Source organism: Calonectris borealis, chromosome 11, assembly GCF_964195595.1.
Source record: "Calonectris borealis chromosome 11, bCalBor7.hap1.2, whole genome shotgun sequence".
Lineage (NCBI taxonomy): Eukaryota > Metazoa > Chordata > Aves > Procellariiformes > Procellariidae > Calonectris > Calonectris borealis.
Window position 1 is genome coordinate 21,899,144 of NC_134322.1, and position 21,742 is coordinate 21,920,885.

The 21,742-nt window shown below is 60.7% G+C and overlaps 1 protein-coding gene across 1 annotated transcript; it reads right to left on the reverse strand.

Moving 5' to 3' along the window:
- Positions 1-104: 104 nt before the first annotated feature.
- Positions 105-10,543, reverse strand: C11H15orf39 (chromosome 11 C15orf39 homolog). Its single transcript, XM_075160486.1, has 2 exons — positions 10,448-10,543; positions 105-5,790 (listed from the first exon to the last, which is right to left on the reverse strand). Exon 2 carries the CDS (start codon positions 5,728-5,730, stop codon positions 2,542-2,544), a length of 3,189 nt encoding a protein of 1,062 aa, XP_075016587.1. The 5' UTR covers positions 5,731-5,790; positions 10,448-10,543; the 3' UTR covers positions 105-2,541.
- Positions 10,544-21,742: the final 11,199 nt, after the last annotated feature.

A 21,742-nucleotide genomic window follows, 5' to 3' on the forward strand; every position in this document is an offset into this window, starting at 1 on the left:
CGCTCCTGGCTTGCTGCAAGCACAGCACCAGCGGGGCTTGGTCCGCCCAGCCGGCTGGGAGATGCTGGGTGCCGATTCGGGACAGCAGAGACCAAAGCACAGCATGTTTGAAAACCAGCCAAAGCCTTTAATCAGGCGAGGCACCTCTTAAAATTCATGTTTTTACAAAATATTAAATAAAGTGAAGGAACTTTCTTCCCTGGAACCTTATATATATATATATATAAAAAAATTACAGTATTATTAACAAACACTGCTTTCCGAATCACTTTACAACGCTATGCACAGACCCGGCGTGGCAAGGGAGAGTGAGGAGAACAGCAGTCCCCCCTTCCCCGTCCCCCGCACGGCCAGAACATCCCAGTGGAAAACCAGAAAGGCACCCGCAGGAAACTCGGCAGCGGCAGCCGCTGCCTCCCCAGCTGGCAAACACACCTTTTGGCTAAAAAAGAGTCTATGGTACGGTTCGGGTAGGGTTTTTTTTTTCCTTTTTTTTCCTCCGTTTTCTTAGTTTAAAATAAATATTTCCTGTAGTGAAATAAAAATTAATAATAATCCTCATTTTGTTCCTCCACGCCCTGCATCAGCTGGAAAAACACCTGAGTGTTGAGTTTGTAAGGCCTCTGCTGCGTACCGCTGCTGCGAGGGGGGGTCCGTCCGTCCTTGGCTGCCGGGATCCCTCCCGGGATGCCCATCAACCTTTCAGTGCCCACGGGATGGAAACGATCTCTTCTTCCAAGGTCTCGCAGCATCGCTCCCCTCTCCTGCCCCTCTGGTCACGCCGGGGTCGCCACGTCTCTGTCAAGGTCGTCCCCAAATGTGCATCTCCCACGTTCTCCTTTGGGACAGCTGGGATCTGTGTTGTAAAGTGGTTTGGTTTTCTTTAACTGTCTTTAAATCTTTCTTGCAGCCTTTTTCAGCTACGATCGGGACTGAAACTCTCAGCCCAAACAGCATCGCTCCCGCCGCCTTGGTCCAGCATAGTAAACAGGTGAAGCCGTGAGTTTAAATAAAAAGACAAATATAAATTACTGTATTTAAAAAAAAAAAACCAACACATAACCTGAAGGCAGCAGCTCCTTATAAAGGTAAATTCGTAACATTTTTAAAATGTCTTCATTTAAAACAACAAAAAAATCAGTCCTGTAACTACAGAAGTTGTGATTCCCTTGACCCTTAATGTTAAGTCTCTGTATAAAGATTAAAAACCAGGAGGAAGGTATCGTTATTGGGAACGACGTGTATGAAGCAGGAGAGGCGAGTTAGCGGAGAGAGGAGGGGCCGTGGTGAATCATCCCTGCGGCAGCCAGCCTTTCCCCAAGGCTGGGGACGGTGGCGCGGCCGTGTCCACGCTCCTTTTGCGGGTGCCAGCCCTCCAGCTCCGCTGGGACTCCAGCCATTCCCTCCCAGTTCACCAGCCTGGCCGGTCGTGGATGGAGGTGGGAGTGGGACCCCAGGGTACCATGCCAGCCATCCCTGCTCGCGGCCCCGGAGCATCTCTGGGTCGTGCGTTCTGCACCCCGAGCATCGTCCTCGGAGGGTCCCTGCGGTGCCTGCAGGCACCAGCACCCCGGGAGGACCTGTCCCCATCCCTGGGCGCAGCCGCCCCGCCGGTGGGAGCCCAGCGTCTCCCTGCAGGTCTGCTGGTGGTCGCCTGCTTCGTATCGGCATCCGCGTCGCTGCCGGGAGGGGACCCCGCTCTGGGGACGAGGGGGACCTTCCCTTTCCCGTCGCGGCGGGCGGGCGGCTCGCCCGTTGCCCTTGACCCATTTCTTAGCGCCTCCTTTTCCTTCGTGCTACCCGTGGCTATCGCTTTGCCCTCGCCTCCAGGCCAGGGCTACCTGGGAGAGGAAAGAGTGGTCAGGGACGGCAGGGTCTTCACCTCCCCACCCCGAATAATCCCCCCCAGCCACAAATGCCCCCTCCAGCCCAAGCTCCCCGACATCACGGCGAACACACACAAATCCCCCCACACTACTCATAAATCCTATCCACACGCTAAAGGCAGACGAAGCAGTTACCTACTTGGAGGGGTGCTGGCCAGCCTGCGGGCTTGAACCTGTGGGAGAGAAAGTTGTTGGCAATGGCCTCCAGCGGCAGCAAAAGGGTGTCTGGACGGGGAGGGGTGGTGGGATTGTCACCGGTGGGATGGGACAGCCGTGGGTGGCAGGTCTGGCACACGGCACGCATGCTGCCCTACTCCCAGCGTGTTCCTGAGCTGCCTGGTCGTGCTGCCCTTGGAGGGGGAGAGGTGGCCTGGAGGTGACCGACACCTCCTCGATATCCCCAGGATGACTTTTCTCACCCAGGCAGGTAGGGACAACCCCCCCGGCTCCACCGGCTCAAGCTTTCTCTCTCCACAACCCATGGAGAAAAGCTAAATATTCTGCTCTGCACAACCCTTGGTGCAGGACAAGGATGCTGAGGGACCACCCAAGCAATGGATGCTCCCACCAAACAGCAGCATCTGGGAGGCAGATGCAGCTGGAGCTTCCCTGGAAGAGTCCCAGGGACCCACCGGTGTCACCAGCCCTCCATGGGCTACCTACCGAGCTGCTGCCTGATGGAGTCGTGCCAGTGGAGGTTCAGCAGGTCCGGGTAGATGTCGGGGAGCTGCTTGAGCGCCAGGAGCTTCAGCATGCGTGATGTGCAGCTCTTCAGCTCCAGGTCCCTCAAGTGCCTCTCCTCCGAGAGCGTGGTGGGGCGCAGCTCCACCTTGTGCTCCTGCAGCACTTGGTCAACGGAGGTCCCGGGGAGCTTGGGGAAGAGCTTCTCCTTCACCACGTGGATGGGGATGAAGACGGCCCCTGCCCGGACTACGTGGGGGAAAGGACACTTGCGAGCAAACATGAAGGTCTCCAGCTGAGAGAGCAGGTTGGTGAGGAGAGCGGCCACGTCCTGGAAAGCCAGCCAGATCTCCTTGCCTTTGGTGGGCTTCTGAGGTTCGGGGATCTTGGAGCCGTTCTTGGGCTTGAGGGGGGATTTGGGCATCTCTCCGAGCTCCTCCGCCGGCTCTGCCTTCTTCAACCACTCCCGCAGGAGCTCCGGGGAGGTCCTGGACACCGAGCACGAAATAATGTCGCAGAGCGAGGTGTGCAGGGTGGTGAAATACTGGCCGGCGGAGGTCTGCGGGGCGGGGGCCTCGCACTGCCCGGGCAGCGAGACGCTCTCCTCTCCCGGCGTGCGGGGGGCTTCGGGCAGCGGGGGCTGCTGCGGGTCTGGGCGAGCCCCCCGCAGAGCGGAGGTGCTGGGCTGGGGGCCGGGCTGCGGGGCCGGGGGGCTGCTGGCCGGCGGGGAGGCGAGGGGGGTGCGGGGCGGTGGGGGTGTGGGGGTGCTGCCGGAAGGGGCTGGCGGCGGCGGGCTGGGCTGGGGGGCGCGGGGGCTGCCGGCCTGCCGGGGGGGCACGGTGCTGGGCGGGAGGGAGCGCAGGATCTTGTATTTTTTGAACATGAAGGTGGCCGAGCTCTGGAAGTTGCTCTTGTCCCCAGAGCCCACCTCGAGCAGCGAGGGCAGCGCCCGGGGCTTGGCCCCCTCTCCCACCCTCCCCTTCCTCCCTGGACCCTCTTCCTCCTCCTCCGCATCCCCCCTGTCCGGCGTCCCCTCCGTGCGTCTGACGGGTCCCGGGGTCTCCCCAGCTTTCACCAGTCTCTTCTTCAAGCTGAGGTCCAGCGCGACGTCCTCGGGGGCCGGCTCCCCGCTCCCCGCCCCGCTGGGGCTGCCCCCCTGAGACCCCGGGTCTTGGGGCACAAGCTTTGGTTTTCCGGGAACCCTTCCGTAACAGCTTTCCCCTTGGCTCTGGACTGCGCCGCTGCCCGTCTTCAGCGCCTGGCCGGCCGCCATCCCCGTGGGCAGCAGGCTGGACATCACCGAGACGTCTCCGAGGGCAGGGGGCTCACGGCTGCTCCCCGCGATTCGGGGTGGGGTGTCCCCCCGCAGCTGCTCCCTGGAGAAGGGGACCTGGGCTGAGCCCTCGGTCCCTTCCAGGTAGTCTCGGTAAGGTGCCAGGCTGAAGACGTTGTTGATCACTGGCATGGGCGGGGAGGAAGGAGAAACCTCGCCGTCCCTTGGGACTTTCAGCCCCTCCGGAGGGGAGGCAGCCAGAGAAGGGGGGACGAGCTCCTTGGCTGCATCCTTGACCTTGCAGGCATCTCCCTTCCCTCCGATGATGGGAGCCGGTGGTCCCCCTCGGGGGGTCTCCTGGGGGGCCGGGCTGGCCCTCCTCCTCCCTGGGTAGGGGGGTTCCTGCTCCCCCCGGCTGGGTTTCACCCAGCCGCCTTCTCCTTTGGGAAAGGTCTCTGCGAGCCCACTGGGGCCCCCGGGCACCTTTTCCGGGGCACACACGGGTTGGAAAGCACTGTTGTGCCTCGCCGCCGCTCGCCGCCGGGGACTTTCCGCCCGGTGCTGCTGGCAGCCCGGCTCCGTGCCGGCGAAGGAGGTGCCGAATACGGCCGTGTCGCCGGGGCTGAAGGCAAAGCCAGGGCTCGGCAAGTAGCCGGCTCGCCGCGGCGGCTCGGCATCCCTCGGCAGCGCCGCTGACTTGGCAGGCGGTGATGCCACCGCACCGGCACCGGCTGCCCTCGGCACGTAGGTGTCCAAGGGGCCGGGAAAGTAGCTCCTTGGGGCTTGGGGCTTCAGGTACGCGCCGGGAAAGGGCTCCCCGCTTCCTGCAAAACCGAAGCCTTTGTAGGCACCGGGCAGGGCGCTGGGCTGTGCCTCCGCGCTGGGAGCCGGGGGGTGGTAGAGGAGGGCAGCCTTATGGAGGGGCAGCGGGTAGGGGGTGTGTGGGTAGCACGCCGGCGGCCTCTCCCGGTACGCCGGGCTGGCGGCGGGCGGCTGGAGCTTGAGCCACGGGTCCGGGCTGAGGCTGGGGACCTCGGGCACCTTCCTCTGGCTGTGGGCAGCGGGGCAGCTGGCTTCCAGGAAGGGGGTACCGGGGGGGGCCCCGTATTTCTCAAAGGCGGTGTAGTAGGGGGAGAAGGTGACGGGGGAGCCCACCTTCTCCTTGGCGGGCAGCGCCAGGCTGGGGTGCAGCGGTGGGAGGCTGGGGTCGGAGTGGGGACCCCTCTTGTGCAGCCCGGTGCCGCCGCGGGGCTCGCCGGGGTGGAGAGGGTGGCTGGCGGGGGCGGCGGCGGGCAGAGCCCAGTCTGCATCCCCCGGTCTCTGCTGCAGGCTCTCTGCCCGGGGTCCCAGCGGCAGGGCCATCCTGGGGTCGACGAAGCACGCCGGGGCTCTGTACACCGGCTTGGGGACAGCCAGGGGGGCCGCCTTGTTCACCGCCACCGGCTTCTTCACCGGGAAGGGGTGTCCCGGAGCCGGGGGCGGGCTGGTCCACTTCTCCCTCGCCATCAGCAGCTCCCGCATCAGGCTGTCCTTGCCCTTTTCGGCGCCCGGGGGCTGCAGCCCGGTCCCCAGGCTCTCGGGTCGGTACAGCAGGCAGCTCACCAGCGGCCCCTCCGCCGGCACGGGCTGGCTGCCGGCACCGGTGCCGTAGTGCAGGTAGGCGGCTGCCGGGCTCCAGCGTGCCAGGGGCTGCTCGGGGCCGTCGGGGCTTTGCAGCGGGCAGGCGAAGTAGGAGCCCTTGTAGTTGAAATGGTTTTCGGAGCTGGGGTTGGGCACAGGGCTGGATTTGCAGAGGCCGTCGGAGAAGCCGGCGGTGGGCTCCGTCTCCAGCCGAGGTAGCTTGTTGAAAATCACGGGGTCCAGAGACTCCAAGTGCCGTTTTGAGGCCATTTATATGTTGCTGCCGGCGTCCCAACCGGGGCGTGCGACGGGAGAGGTGAGCTGGCCTTCCTGAGCAGGAGAGAGAGAGAAAATAAATCATGAGCAAAGCAAGTCCCCACGGCAAGCACTCAGCCCGCGGTGGAACGGCACGGGGTGACGGGCTCCACCGGGAGTTCCCCAAAAGTCAGCTTGCCCACTCGTTGGCCGAAGAAAGCATGTTGGTTCTCACGTGCAGCGTTTCCTTATTCATTTGCCATGCTCAACATCGCACTGGAAGGCTAAGGGAGAGGAGGGGAGACGTGGAAAGCCCTGCTCGCCTCGCAGTCAGCCTCTGCCAAGAGCAACGGGGACTCGCTTCCCTTCTCCCATCCTCCTGGCACCTGGCAGAGATCCTAAAAAAAAAACCCAACCCACCCCAATTGAGAAGCAACGTTTGATCCTTGGCGTGGAAGCCAGGGATCCGGCCAGGCGCTCCCTCCCCCGGTGCTGGCCGGGGCAGCCCTGCACGAGCCAGGGTGGGAGCCCAAAGCCGGCGGGGGGGATCCTGGCAGGCTGGCCGAGTGTTTCTCCATCCGCCTCCTTGGAAAAGCCCTGAAAAGCTCTCGCCGCTTTGGTTTCAAAGCCTCAGTGAGCGTCTGTTGCAGGCAGCGGGGAGCAAAGCCAGGTCAGCTCAGGTGAAGAGCCAGCAGACTGTGGCGAGGCACAAGCACGGACTGCCCCAAATTCCCCACCAATTTCACCTTTCAAGCTAATTTGAGATTTCTCCCCCAAGGCAGCAGCCTGCAGCTCGGGGGGACCCTCGCCCTTACGGTCTCTCCTGATTTGGGGCTGCTGCCGCGGTGGGGCCGGGGTGCTGGCCCGCGGTGCCAGGCGGTGCGTGCCAGCAGGTGGAGCTGGCAGACCGTCCCAGCACCGCCCCGCGTCCCCTGAGCATCGCAAGTGTCCCCCCGGTATCTCCTGGCATCACCCAGCATCCCCCCAGCACTGCCCAGCATCTCCTGAACACCCCACTGAGACACCTGAGCATTGCTTGAGCCCCAAGAGCATCACTGGACCATCACCCAGTATCTCCCCAGCGTCACCTCAGCATCGTGTACATCACCCAAGCAAGCCCCCAGACCCGCCTGAGCATCGCTGGACCATGGACCAGCATCCTCCCAGCACGGCCAAACATCACCCAGCATCTCCCGAGCATGGCCTGGCATGCCCCAAGCCCACAGATGGACTTACTGCAGTGGGATCTCCAGTCTGCTCTTCACCCCCCCGTGGTTTTTTCTCTTTTTGTGGCATGGGTTAGCAGAGAAGCAAAGAAGGAAACGGAGGAAGAGAGCGTGGAGATAAGATAAAAACCTTGTCCACAGAAGGGGAAACAGAGCAGATAACTGGGGAGACTTGTGAGGGTAGATAAGGGACCCGAGCGTGGTGGCTCTGCTCTGCAGCGCGGCTCGGATCCAGCGCCCAGCCGCACACAGCCCGCTCTGGCAAACCACACGCTACCCCCGGCCAGCGCGGCAGAGCCCTGCCGGACCTCTTACAGCCAGGAACAGGGCTCCCAGCTCCCCCGGCCACCCAGCTGCGAGCTCGGGTGCCCCTGCCCGGCTGCAGCTCTGCCCCCCGCCCGCCCAGCCCGGCGCGGGGGGGACCAGGGGACAGACCTGCCTCTCCCCAGCCCCAGCTCAAACCCAGCGGTTTTCCCCAAAACAGCAGCTCTGGCATGACCGGGCGGGCCCGGGGGTGTTGCTGGGGGCTCCTCCATCACCACGCGCTGCCTGAGATATTTGGGGGGCCCGTGCCCAGGAGCAGAAATCGGCTGCACGTTGCCACATGCCCCCCCCCCCAAACAAACCAGAGGCTTTCCCGACACCCCAACTGGGAGGATGTGAAGCGGGAGGGGGCTCGGCCAGGTGGGTGGGGGGTCCCAGAGCGGGTTGTTTTCATTTCCAGCTGACCGCTCTCCCCACCCAGCAGCAGCCCGAGAGGGATCTCTCGGGAGGGTGGTGTTTAGATCCGTCTCCCCGGGAGATGCTGCGTGGGAGGGCGATGCAGGCGTGGGATCCCTTCCACGCGGTGACGGTGCTCGGGGTGGACAAGCTGGGACAGAAACCCGGGATCTTGTGACTTCCAACATTTCCCCGGCTGCTTTTTCCCCTTTCCCTGAAACGCACCAATCTACAAAACCCGTGGCGTCGCGGGTGTTGTGCAACCGGCCCTGCCGTCACCGCGGGACCGGGTCACGCCGCTGGGCACGTTGGCAGCGCCGACGCAGTCGCCCCATTTCCAAGTCACCCGCAACCGCAGCAGCAGAGACCCCTCTTTAGGGGGGGAGGAAGGAAAAGGCCTCGTAACCCCGCTACAAGGAGACCTTTCCCCTCGGGAAGACCCCAACCCCGATTCAGTGGGAAAGCGGGCCGCCAGCTCCGACTTCCAGCCTGGCAGGAGGGATGCAGAATGGAGCAAGTCATCCCACAGCGGCGGCCGGAGCCAGCCACGTGCATTCTCTGATGTCTGATAGGGGTTGAGCTCATTAATCTCATTAGGGTGAGGGCACTAATGGGCTCCCTCTTTCCATGAAATACACTGGGGCTTTGCCCCGGTCGGTGCCGTCCCTACACCTGCGCCATTTGAGATCCAAGAAAACAGCTCTGCATTTGCTGTCGCCATCAGCCCTTCCCCGCCGGGACTATCCGCTTGCAGCCGGCGCGGCGACACCCTCCGTCCTTCCCCCCGGCTGCGGGAGAGCTGCCGGGCCGGGGTCCGTGGGGGAGAGAGGGGCACCCGGGAATCGGGGCCAGGGGGATGCCTGGGTGAACGCTAACACGTGCGGCCAGCGCCTGCGATACTGAAACTCCACGGCTGGGGAGAGCAGTGGGCGGATTAAACACAACCGATTTATTCCTCTTTTCTTTATTTTTTTTAGATTTTTTTTTTTTCACCTCCCTCTTCTTCACAGGGGTTTTTCCCAGAAGGGGCTGTTTGGCCAGGAGGGAGAAAAGTAAAACCAAACGAAAAGGAGCACGTGCCGCCCCGCTGCGTGCAGGCGAAACCTCCCCGATAAGCGCTGGCGGGCCACTGCCAGCTTTATCTGCTGCACTTTGGATGTCGAAAACCCTCCGCCGGGGCTCCTTGGCATGCCCAGGCTGCCGGGGATGGCTCAGACGTCTCTTTTTGCTCCGACAGCTCCGAACAAGCGCGGCCGTGTCTGTTATCGCCGGGGCAGTCAGGCGCAGCACGCGGCTCCCCGGCATTTCCCCCCCAGGATGTGATGCCCTAACGTGGCAGCAATAAGCGGGAGCCTCTCATCGCAGCCTCCCGCCTCCTCCATCGCCACGTGATGCGAAGAAACAACCGCCAACTCCCAGCCAGCCCGCAGGAAGCAGCTATCAAAAAATAAAACCCAAAATCTCCGAAGCCCGCCGGCATAGGGCATCCCCGGCCGTCCCGCAGCCCCTGCCCCGAGACCCCCCCCCGGGGTCCTGCGGCAGAGGGCTGCTACTGGAGGGGGCTTTCCCCATGTCACCCTGAAGCGAGTGGACTTCTCCCCCGGTAAGAAGGCGGTTTCCCGTCCGGCTGTAATACCGGTTTCACAATCGCAGGGACCTTGGGTCCCTGCCGAGGAGGTCACCTTTCCCATCTCTCTGGCGGGCTTGGATGCGATCGCCGGCAAGGCTCCCCCCGCTGAGGTCATTTGGGGGAGCAAACAAGAGGCCTCAGCGGTCCCAGCTCCCTCATTTCATACCCTAGCCTTCTTCAAAAAAGTTTGCAGCTCCCGAGCTTCTCCCAGATAGGCAAAAGCCCAGCTGGAGCCTTCACTCCAACCAAGCCAGCTGCTTTTTAAGACAGCATCCTCACCGAACACACGCAGCAAGCCATTGCTTGTATTGCAAAGTAAGTTGTTATTCCTGAAAAAGCCCCAGCAATATGCACTTTCACAAAAAAAACTTAATTAAGCATGTAGTAGCCACCAGAAGGGCAGAGCGACTGCCTCCAGAACGACATCGCAATATTTAAGGGATTCAAACCCCTCCGATACACAGGTACAAACGCGCCGATCCAAGTCCGACCCATCGGTGTCACATCCCAGGTTGGCCACGGTCAGGCGGGGACACGGGACACCCCCGTGCTCGCAGACCCCGGGCATCGCAGCATCGCACGCTCCTGCCTGGCCACGAGGCGTGGACCCGGCGAGGGCTGGATGGCCGCCGTCCGTCCTTCTGTCCCCTCCGCACGTCCACAGCCAGGGCATTTGTGTAGGCAATGCCATAGTGACCACCACCCCAACCCCGGGCGGGTTCACGCTCTCGCAGGGGAGCTGGGGGCGCGCCCGGCCCCGCGCACACGTTCTGCAGCAGCCGCCTGATCTAAAGTGTCCATAAATGGGTAAAAACCCTGGAACTGGAGCCTGAAGCCCGTTTTTCCCTTGCATCGCCCAACGAGAAACAGATGATCTGGAGGAAGACGTTAATATAGGGTACAGGACAGCGGGGGGAAACCCTCCTGCAGCCCATACCCCTGGCCGGGAGCGTCACCCCCCGAGGGGAGCTCAAAGGCAAGCGGGGTACGGGGCGAGGCAGCCGGCCGGGGCTCCTCGGCGCCCCCCGCCACTCGCCCGCCCGGGCGGGGGCCGCAGCCCCGGCTGCCGCCCCGCATCCCTCCGGCTCCGGCACGTCCCCGCTCTCCTCCCCCAAGCCCACCGCGCTGCGGGGGCCCGATCCGGCCCCGCACTCACCTGCGGCGGCGGCGCGGTGCCTCCCCCGGAGCATCTCTACGGGGCCGGGCGGGGGGCTCGGCGGCGGGGGGGCGCCTGCTGCCGCTGCCCCGCTCGGCCGGCAGCCTGCATTGTGCGGAGGAAGTGGGAGGAGGAGGAGGAGGAGGAGGAGGAGGAGGGGGAGGAGGAGGAGGGCTGGGTGTGCGTGTGGGCCGGCCGGAGGAGGGGACGGGACGGGACGGGATGGGACAGCCCAGCCCAGCCCGCCACATGTGCGCTGAGCTGGTCGGGGCTCTGCCCCGCTCTACCCGCCGCGCTCGGAGCGGGGACCCTCGGTACAGGGTAATCCCCCCCGTTACGGGGAACCCCCGCAGCGGGGAGCCCCTGCTATGGAAGGGTGCCCGTTGCAGCAAGCCCCCCGTTATGGAGGAGCAGCCGTATGGGGAGCCTGTGCTGGGGGCAAGCCCCTTTAAGGGGAGTCCCCATTAGAGACAGTCCCCATTAGGGAGGAGCCCCCATTAAGGGGAGCCCCCATTGCAGGCAGTCCTCATTAAGGAGGAACCCCCATTAAGGGGAGCCCCCATTGCAGGCAGTCCTCATTAGGGAGGAACCCCCGTTAAGAGGAGCTCCCATTGCAGGACTGGGCATCCTGGGCATCCCTGCATCATGGTGAGCCCCTGTTAAAGAGTAGCCCCTGTTACAAGGAGGACCCCTCCTTGCAGAGCCCCGGCACAGGGATGCCCCCCCAGCCTGAGCCCGCCAGGACCGGGGGCTGGATGCAGGCGCGGATGCAGCCTCAGGGTCCGGGTCTGGTCGGACACGAGTCCGTGCATCTGCACGCAAACGCTTCCACATCTCATACACAGGGACAGAGGGAAGCTGAGGGATCCACTGGCGGTCTGGGGTGGGCTGGGGATGGTTTCTTAGCCCCCCTCACGGTTACCCCCACCCCAAAGGAAAGACTCTCCTCCTGGATTTAACCCCCCCCTGCACAAGGGACCCCCACACAGCACAAAGGGACGAGCCCCAAGTCTATTTGCCGGCATTAACATTTAGCGTTTATCCAAGGAGTCGCGTCTGAAAAGGTCCACGCAAACATTCCCCAACTAATAATTAACCCTCATAAAAGGCCTGTAAATACGATTAACCCAGTGACACAGATGCTGCGAGATTAAGTGAGTTGCCCGAGGCCACGGAGTGAAGTGGTGGCAGAGGCTCAGCTCCCACAGGGAGAAAGAACTAAAGATTTCTAAGTGAGAAATAAAGATTTCTACTTTTTGAATAGCCTTTTCTTCCGATGTAGTCCAAGTTGCTCCTTGCGCAGCATGGAGCTGCCTCGAAATGCCGTCATCTGAGCATGGTTTTATTGGAAACCAACACCTCCAAACATCTTCAGGTGGCAGGTGGCAGGAGAAGGGGGAGGGAAACGGTTCCCTTGGAGGTTTTCCCAAGAGAATGAGCTTTACATTTACTAAATGTAAAGGCAATGCAAAGATTATTGATGGGGAGCGGGCTATATGGATTATTTCAGGAAGGGATCTACCCCAGCCCCAACTCACCGAGATGGATGAAGCCGCTCACACTCTTTTTGGCCCCAATTCAGCACAAGGCTTAGGAATGTGCCTAATTATTAATACAGGTGATTAAGGACCTTATTGAACAAAGACCGAGAAACCGGTGTTTGAATTCTCCTCTCCTTGGCCTCACAACCATTATTTTTCCCTTACGGCTTTATTTAATTTACAGCAGTTTTGTGGCAGCAGCCCTTGATTCCTGCAAAGAAAATAAGTAGCTGGGAGGAGCCGGCTCTGAATTTCCAGTCCCTTGGCTCTGATGTTTACACATGATTGCTTTGTCTGGAGTTCATCGATCATGTGCTGCAATATTTTCTTTGGTCAAATTGTAATGCAGTTCTATAATTGTTCTTATATATTTAATTATTAGATGTTATATATTGGTATGTAATATATAATAGTTACTATTTATTAAAATGAGCAAATGGGAGGATAGTAAAGCTTATTATTTGGGGTTGTGGTCATAAAAAAAATATTGGTGTTAATTTTTACCTCGCTGGACAGAATTGCAATTCACTTGACGTGGCAGATAATCCCTTTAAGCTTGAGCTGGTTAATACTTTTGCTTAACTTTACGCCAGAAACACCCTTCCTCATCTCTACTTGGACACATCTCTGCTGCCAGGCATTCAGCTGAACCCTTCAAACTAAATCTCACCAAAATCTTCTCCCTGGTTTCGGTCTGATGGGGCTTTTTTTTTCATCTGTAATTTCTGTAAAATCCTTTTTGGCCTAAAAAGACTTTTAAAGGCTGTGACGTGTGGCACGAGGTTTTCACGGCAGCCTCCTCTAATTTCTAGAGGGTGTTTTGGCTTTATGATGACTTATTCTAAAACACACATTATTTCCCATATAATCTCCCTCTTGAAATAACTCAGTCTTACATTTCTCTAGAGCAGAGAGAGGGGGTTCTACCTGTCCTCTAAGCAAATACCTGCTCTGTTTTCTTCTTTTTGCTGTGAATTTCCTTCTCCCTCGACTTCCTGCGTGATTCATCTCTTCATTAGCAACTGAAATCGGCTGAGCCGCGACAAACCTGCTCCTTGCTGAGGCATCAAACCTGCCGGCACCATGAGCCTGGTAGACACCAGCCTCAAAAGAAACCACTAGTTATTTTGGGTTTTAATTTTTAAAATTCTTTTTTAAATTCTTTTTTTTTATTTTTGTAAATTTTTCAAGACGTAAGCACTTGGGAAAATGGCCTTTGGGGAAAGGTGGGTGGTGATTCCCAGCTCTGATGCACCCCGGGCATGGCTGAAACTCTTCACCCCTCCAGCCACCAGCATCCTCCGGGGTGGGCGAGCACCTGGGGGGCTCGGGGACCCGGCTGAGGGGCAGCAGCACAGGGCTCCTGACGGGAGCCCGGCGAGGTGAGGGTTTGACTGAATTAGTCAAATTTTGGCCGTGTGGTTTTCAATTTTCTTTTTGAGGCTTCTCAGCCTTGGCAGCGATGGCGTCTATCTTCGGGTTCATCTCTTGGGCGATTTGATCTGTGGTTTGCTCCCTCCCAGCGCTCAGGAAACCTGCTGCCTTCAGATTGCCGCTGCCTCCGGCTCCCGGGACGGGTCCCCAAATGCCGGGCCCGCGGTGGGTCACCCCCTCCTGGGGTTCACCCCTTGCAGGCAGGGGGATGAGGGGGCTCAGGGTGGCTGGGGGCTCCCTCCAGGCAGCGTTCTGAGTTCAAATCGTCGCTGCTCCCCAGCCATGGTGCTTCTCCCGGACCCCAAAAAGGGTCGGTTCTTGTCCCAGCTTGTGCTCCCCAATTTGTCCTGGTGTTAATTAAGCCCCTCAGGAGGAGTTAACCCCCCTTGGGAGAGCAGTACCCAGAGGGATGCAGGCCAGGGGTCCATGGGATGGGGAAAGGTGGGGGGCGGGGGATTCTGGGGTACCCAGCTCCCGAACACAGCAAAGATGTGGCCAGGGGACAGATCCCTGCCCGTCTCCTCTTCCCATCGGTCCAAGAGCATCTTGCCTTTATTCCTTTTCCCTCTTCTTTTTCCTCTTCTTTTTGATTTGCTTCCCCATAAAGTTGTGCTCTAGCTTCTGGAGAGCTGGTAGGCTTTAGCTGATCTCTCGGTGACAAGCAAAGGTGAGATTTAAAGGTCACCCACCGCCCACAAACACCACAGCTACCGAGTTTTTAAATACAGCATCCTTCCGAAAAGGCCTCGGGTTTGCTCCTAGTACCTGGGCAGGCTTTGCAGGGGGACCGGCTGCTTATGTGGGGATGAGAAAATCCCCCTCGCCTCCTCAAATCATCTAGCAACCCCCAAATTATCCAAACAAAGCCCAAGCGGAGAACGAGAGGTGCCTGCCGGACCGGTGTCCCCGCGGATGTTTTCACGGGGGACGCCGGGAAGCAGCCGCGGGGTCTGCAGAGGAGCTCGCCACCATTTTAGGGTCTCGGCAGCAGTTGTCCCCGGTTTCCTCAAGAGCCCGAGGAGGTTTCCTGGAAATTTCTTTCATTTCTGCTTGGTGTCAACCGAAGCGAGCGTGGGAAGGCGGCGGGCGGTTTGCCCCCCGGCCGGGGTCTCTCCCACCAGCAGCCCCCCCCGCCCGGGGGCAGCCGGCCCGCCAGGAGCGGGGCTGCGGCAGCTTGGGAGGCTCCAGGGTGAGGTTTCGGTTTGTGCAGCTGCGCGGCCTCCCCCGCCGCAGGACACGATGGCTTTTTTGGCTCGGGAGCCGTTTTCGAGGGGAGCGGGTGATGGGGTCCTCTTCTGCATCCGGAGCGCGTTCCATATGGGTTGAAGGCCAATCCCCTGGGTCCCGCGGGGAATTTGGGACGTGGCACCCATCACTTTGACCAAGCAGACAAGAGGTGGCTTCAACCCCGTCCCACCGCGCCCAGGGCTCCCGCCGGGGACTTCCCAGCCTCGTTAGCAGCTCTCGCCTTGGAGACATCCTTGGAGGCAGCCACGTCCTTGATGAGGCTCTAATTATTGAGCTAATTGGAGTAAGAGAGCTGTACAGACGGTCTTAATTTACGCTTTGCCTGTTCCCCACGCTCAGCCCGGCCGGAGGAGCGGGGCTGGGTCTCGCGTCACACTGGCGAGCGAAGGAAAACAGGGATGAAGGGATGGAGCGGTGGCGGGGGAGCCGGAGGGAGGAGGATGGAGGGTAATGAGGGAGGGCTCCCAACACCTTCCTTTCAAATACACTTACCCAGAAGAGAGGAAGGTCAGGGTTTCCTCCTCCCGCACATCTCTTTCAGTGCCCAGACGGGGCTGAAGGCTTGAGAGCTGCTGGCTCTCCCCAAGCCCCCGGCGAGCGCCGGCTGTGCGGGGAGGGGCCCCGAGCATCCTCCCGGGCGCCCGCTCCTGCATCTCTCTCAGTTCTGGAAGTCAGACCCCGTGCTCGGAGGGCTGGGAGGTTTTGGAAATACCCCGGGGAGGGGTTGTTTGGTGGCGGGGGGACAGCTTTACAGCTTCTCCCGCCCCTCCTTCTTCTGGAGCTCCTTCCACCCAGGGTGAGATGACCGCTTAGGAGGATTTAAGGAGAAAATAAGGCACAGGCAGGTCCGGTTGCTTGCCCAACATTGTGCCAGCTTCATCTCCTTCGAAACCGTGATTTACATCACATCAGGGCCTCCAATTATTTGTAAATAAAACAACCTGCACAACTCACTGCCCCAGGAAAGCAATAAAGACGAGACCCAGTAAACCATAGATGTAGGTATCTCATTATGTCTAGATAATTATCTGTAGATAATGAGATATCCAAACCCCAGCAACAAGCGGAGTGGGTATAAATCCCCAAGGGACATAGAACATCGCCTTCCCACCCAGAGGATGGGCAACACCTACGTGATGGCAGTGGAATTGCCATTGCTTCTCTGCCCCAGCCAGGGTGGGAGCAAACCCAAGAGGGTTTTTCTCTGCTAAACCATGTCCTCAGCAAGCTGCTCTCAAAGGGACTTTGAAAACAAAACGAATCCTGTTCTCCCAGGGGGAGGAAAACGAAAATAACCCTGCGGATGAATGAGCAGCACAAAGCAAACTGCTGAGGCTCGGGTACAGTTTGGGAGCTGAAAGCTCTCCAGCTCCGTGTCCCTGCTTGAATTATTGCTTCTGCATTCACACGCCGTTCCTCCACTTAACAAAAAAAAAAAAAAAAGCCCTGGTGTTTCTTTTTGCTTTTGTTTCCCAGCGCGGGAGGCTTCGCCCTGTGAAACCCTTGGGGAGGACACGGGGAGGGAGAAGCCGAGCGGCCCCCCGGGCGCCTGGTCCTGCCGCTGCCACCTTTCCCTGAGTGATGGAGCTTGCAGTGGGATTATTTTATAGTCCTGCAAAACACGGCCTCTCCCCTGCTTTATTCTTTTCTTTCTCGAGTGCAAAAACAAAGCCACCATTTGGCGGTTGGGGAGGCGATGAATTAGGGCTCTTGACAGCTCCCCGCACCCTCGGCGGAGGGGAAGCTTCCTGGAGCGGGACTGGCAGGAGCCCGGCCGCATCCGTGATGGGGTGAGGCTGCCAAGCGCCCTGCTTCGAGGTCGTGCCCAAAATCCTCCCGCTGGGATGTTCCCAGGCCAGTCCCAGGAGGCGGCCGGAGCAGCTGAGCCTCCGCTCGCCCCTCGGAGCGGCTCACAGGCTGATGAAACCCATCCAAAGCCTCGTCAGGAGGCGAGGAAAATCACTCTTGCATCATGCCGTGGGCTTGAAAGCCCGTGGCTCCGGCGCTGAAGCCCGGCAGCCGGGCTTGCTCGGCCTCGGCATGTTTGGATGCTCTGACTGCGGGAAGTCCCGGGGCTGGGGCAGCCTTGGGGATGCTCCAGACACATTCCCTGCTCTTTCGGAGCAGGGCGCTGGGGTGGCTCACCCGCTCCCTGCCTGCGGGAAGGAAACAACCCCAAAGCCAGCGACCCATTCCGTACCCAAGGCAGCCCCATGGCACGGCTTCTCCCCGGCACCAGGGCATGCACGGGAGCGGAGGAGCCTCCCGGGCCGTGAGAAAAGGGCTTTTGCAGGAATCCCACGCCCAGGAGCAGAGATGCCTGGGCTGGGATTCCCCTGTGAGCTTCCCTCCTTTCACCACCTCCTCATCCTGCCCTTCCAGCCTGGAGGCGCAGCCCAGGTTTGTTCCCTGGGCACCCAGCTCCCATCACCTTCGGGGACACCCCAGCATTCCCCAAAGGCTGTTTTGGAGGAAGAAGAGGGGAGCAGGCAGGGCAGGGAAACTACCTTGCTCAGTGCTTCGTGGTGAGGAATGGATCTGTGGTCTTGAAAAAGGCTTGGATGTGGCAACAAGCGAGCCCGGGGAAGCTGGCGAGCTGCCCTCTGCGCCGGCTAGCAGCAGCCGTGCAGCTCCCGGCCACAGGAGCACCAGGATGAGCACCCACATGTAGAAGCCAGGTCCATACCCCAGCACCCCACACCTACCTGGGCTCCAAAATCAAGCCAGGTCCCTCTGCGGGACTCGCTCCCACCGCTCTCCCATGCACCAGCACGGTGTTCCTCCCGGGCCAGCACCAGAGCTTGCCTCCCAAAGCCCCCAGAGAGCAGGAGACCCCTCTCCTCCCCCCGTAGCAGGGAGCAGCCTGGCCAGCTCAGCCTCCCAAAGCCCTGGGCCCCCAGGGAGGGGGGATAAGCCCCTGCCAAGCTCAGTCCATCACCCTGCCCCTCCTCTGCTGCACCCTGCAAGTCAATGGAGCCACCCCCCATCCTCCCCCAGTGCTGCCCCCAGTACCGCTCCGGTCTTTTATGCCCCCGCTTGGCCCCAATCCCTAACAGCACGCAGGTGGCACAAGGCAGGGCACCTCAGTAACCCTCCATCAGCTGGCATGGCCTTGGGCTGCTCCCGCACCCAAGCCGGGCTGATTTAGGGACAACAGGCTGCAGGCTTTCCAGCTTTTTGGGCTGGCTGCGATGGCTGGTCGCTTGCAGGAGCCTGCTGAGATTGGGGTGCCATCCCCTCCTGGCCCGGCTGCTGGCCGGGGGGTCCCCACGTGCCCGGGGACGGTGCTCCCCCTACACCCCAGCAGGCTCTGGAGCCGTAGCAGCGAGCCAAGAAACTGCATCTTTTGGAGGTGGAAATCTCCGAAGGCTCTTCCAGCCGCCGTCCCTTGCCCCGCGGCACTCTCCGTGTCGGTGGGTTAGGGTCACGGGGTGCTCGGGAGCTGCCCCGGTGCCAGGCTCTCCACCAGAGAGGGCGGCGCGGAGGCCTGCCGCATCCTCCCGCAGCAACACCCGTCCCCAGGGACCTGCTCTCCCGCAGGGGAAGGGGCTCCGTTACCAGTGTACACCAGTGGCCAGCTGGGAGGGGGCCATGGGGTGCTGTGGGGGGGCCATGGGGTGCTTTGAGGGGGCTATGGGGTGTTGTGGGGGGGGTATGGGGTGCTGTGGAAGGGCCATGGGGTGCTTTGAGGGGGCTATGGGGTGTTGTGGGGGGGTATGGGGTGCTGTGGGGGGTGCCATGAGGTGCTGGGGGGGGGCTATGGGGTGCTGTGGGGGGGCCATGGGGTGCTGTGGGGAGGCCATGGGGTGCTGTGGGGGGGTATGGGGTGCTGTGGGGGGGGCTATGAGGTGCTGTGGGGGGGCCATGGCGTGCTGTGGGGGGGCCATGGGGTGCTGTGGGGGGTATGGGGTACTGGGCGGGGGGCCATGGGGTGCTGTGGGGAGGCCATGGGGTGCTGTGGGGGGGCCATGGGGTGCTGTGGGGAGGCCATGGGGTGCTGTGGGGGGGCTATGGGGTGCTGTGGGGGGGCCATGGCATGCTGTGGGGGGGCTATGGGGTGCTGTGCATGCCTCCCCATGGCAAAGGAGCCGGGGGAGGGTGTCTCTGTGGGATCCCCAAGGAACCGGGTGAGGACTGGTACCTATGGGATCCCCTGTGCAAGTCGGCTGCGAGCGCAGCCCCCGGGCAGGGGCAGCAGGAGAGGCAGCAGGAAAGCACCCCAGGAGGCTGGAGGGGTCCCGGGAGGGCGCTGCCGGAGCCGGCCGGTGGCTGGGCTGGGGCTGTGGGTTCCTGCTGCCGGCGCCTAATGAGCACCATGATGTAACTCCGGGTAAGCCTTGCGAGAGAGCGGCCCGAGGAAGTTGCAGTTTCTTTGTCAGATTTGTTTACTTCTTTTTTTTTCTTCATTTTTTTTTTTCTGCTCAGGTTGAGGTCACCCGGTTTAAAACTCAGCAACACATGGACCTTCCTCCCCTTCTCCTCCCACCCGTGGCCGCAGCGTGCCCGCCCGACTCGCTCCCTCGACCTCTCTGACGCTTCCCGCACTCTCAAGAGCAACTGGGGGTTGCATTTCTTGCTAAACTTGTGGTTTGGCTGCCTCAGAAATGCCACCTATAGCCACAAATGAACTCGATGCGATGACTAAGGAGGCAGCGCTGCCTTGCGCGGCCCCTGGGCTTTTTTTGCTGTCGAAGGAGCTGGGAGAGGACGGGTGGACCGAGGGACCTGATGGAGCTGAACATCTCCCTTTACCTGGACCAGACCCCACAACACGGCACAAAACGTCCTCCCCGGGAATGGAGGCTCCCTGACTGCTGCCCAGAGCAAGGAGAAAGGGGCTTGCAAGGCTCCAGGGCGAGCAGTCGGTTCCTTTCTCCATGGGCTCTGAGATCGTGGAGGATGGAGGTGGCCTCTGCCAGCCATGCTGGAGGCTTTTCAGCTCCTCGGCTGCCTTCAGGGCACTGGGGATGGAGATACCTCCTCCGGGAAGGCAGGTGGAGGAGCACGGAGGAGGTGGGAGCAGCTCTGGCACTTCCCAACCAGCAGCAGGATCATGGGTGCCTTCTGCACCCCAGCAGCCTGGCTTAGGCAGCCGGGGCAAAGAGGGGATGGCACCTCACATGGAGCCACCGAACGGGAACCACAGGACACGGGGATGGAGGCAGAAGTCGATCGGACAGAATACAGCCCCTGGGCATTATGCTCCCAGCCCAGGAGCTGCTCCCCACTAGCTCCAGACCATCCCAGACCCCAAAGGGGCTATTTCCAGCTCCACAGTTTCCAACTCCGGTGCAGCCTGCAGCCAGCGCAGCAGACCCGCGAGGTGGGACTTGTTTGCTGGGTTGGGTTTGGTTTGGAAGCGGTTTCCGGCAGCAAACGCCGAGGATGCCGAGTTGTGTCCGTGCCGGGGGGGGGGCACATAGGCTGCTGCATCTACCTAAAGCCCAGGAGTGGTTTATTGATTTATTTCTACGTGGTTCCCAGTGTGGGAATGGCTACGAGACTCTGTAACCCCTGGACTCTGTTCTCCATCAGCTACCTCTGATATCTGTGTGCTTGGGTGCTCACTGGGGCCAGCCCACAGCTATCAACCCCTGAGCTCCCTCCCCCCGGTCCAGCCTGCGCAGGCCTCCCACGGATGCACCGAGATGCTCCCAAAGTCTTTAAGCCATTTTTGGTTCCCCCCTGGCTGGGGTCAGAGGCGGGTTCACCTCTCCAGGGTGTTCGCATGGCATTGCTGCGGTGGCTCTGACCCTCCTTCACCCGGTGGGGGAGGACAGGCAGGCGCCCGGCTTCGTGGAGAGTTCGGTCGTTTTATTCTCCCTTTCTGCCTGCAGAAACCGCTGTCTCAGGAGAGCTGGAAACCCTTCAAAGTCTTCTGCAAGGCTTCCCGGCTCTGGGTTGGCTTCAGTCCTGCTCTGGAGGTTGCTTTCTTTCCTCTAGGATGGTGCAGAGTGGTTTCTCCTCTTCCACTGGGAATCCTCGGCACATGGCACTGATGGGGAAGAGGACACCAAGAGGGATGAAGGTTTTCTAGAGAAGAACCAAGCTTGGCCGCTGCCAGCAGCACTGAGCCAGAGACCTGGAGGCCTCCCGAGAGCTCCTGCGGGAGCCCCAAGGACAGGGGTGGAAGGTGTCAGGGTGCAGCATCCCATGGGACTCACAGCTGCGGTGGTGGCCACCAAGTCCCCGGAGCTCAGAGGCTTTTGTTGTGCTAGGAAAGAGGTCCTTCTCTTGCAAAGATCATCTCTTCTTCTTCCTCCTGGCTGGTGCTGGGTCTCTCGGATGGGCTCTTACCAGTTTGCCCCACTGTCCCCACCACAGACAAGTCGTGAGCATCGCTGCTCCTGAGCAACCAAAACCACGTGTGATACAGGCGATAGAAACCTCAGAGCTGGTGGGAGAGGGCTGCCTTCCTCCTGGTGGGACGTCTTCAAGGAGCTCCACGCAAGAGGGGATGTCACAGGAGACTAACTGGAGCTACACGTTTTTCCTCTCCTGGGTGGTTTGGCTCGAGGTCTCACCAGAGGAGAGAGCAAGACCATGCCCTTTATCTGCCGGGGTGGATTAGGGCTCGTCTCCTCCAGCCTGCAGAAACGCAGCTTAATTGCTGAGGTGGGACCAGGAAGAGGAGACTTCTCTGTTTACTCACATAGTTTTATGGTGAATAACACACACGTAGCCTGGCTCCGGCTTGACTTCGGTGGGGCTGTCGGGGAGCGAGACCTTCCCCTCCCGGCTCACCCAGCCCTGGGTTGTCAGGACAGGGAGAAGAAGCTCTCAAGTGGAAGGACATGGGGCTTTCAACCCCTTCTGCACCGTCCCAGCTGGGGGCTGGTGGCCACAAACCCCTACTTGCCCGGCACAGCAGCTCTTTGTTCTCTTTTCCCCTCCCTCCCCCTTCGTTTTGGCATACAGGGAGCTGCTTTGATGCCCTCACAAGACAGATTTTCCACCGATAACCGATCCTTGTGGTTGCTCCTGTGACTGACTCCTACTGAGTCATTCCTCCTGCTGGGGCGAAATCCCGGCGGCTCCAACTCCCTCCGGCCACCTTGGGAATGGGGAGATC

Coding starts and splice junctions, on each gene's coding strand:
- C11H15orf39 (XM_075160486.1), bottom strand. CDS start 5,730: ATGGCCTCAAAACGGCACTTGGAGTCTCTGGACCCCGTGATTTTCAAC.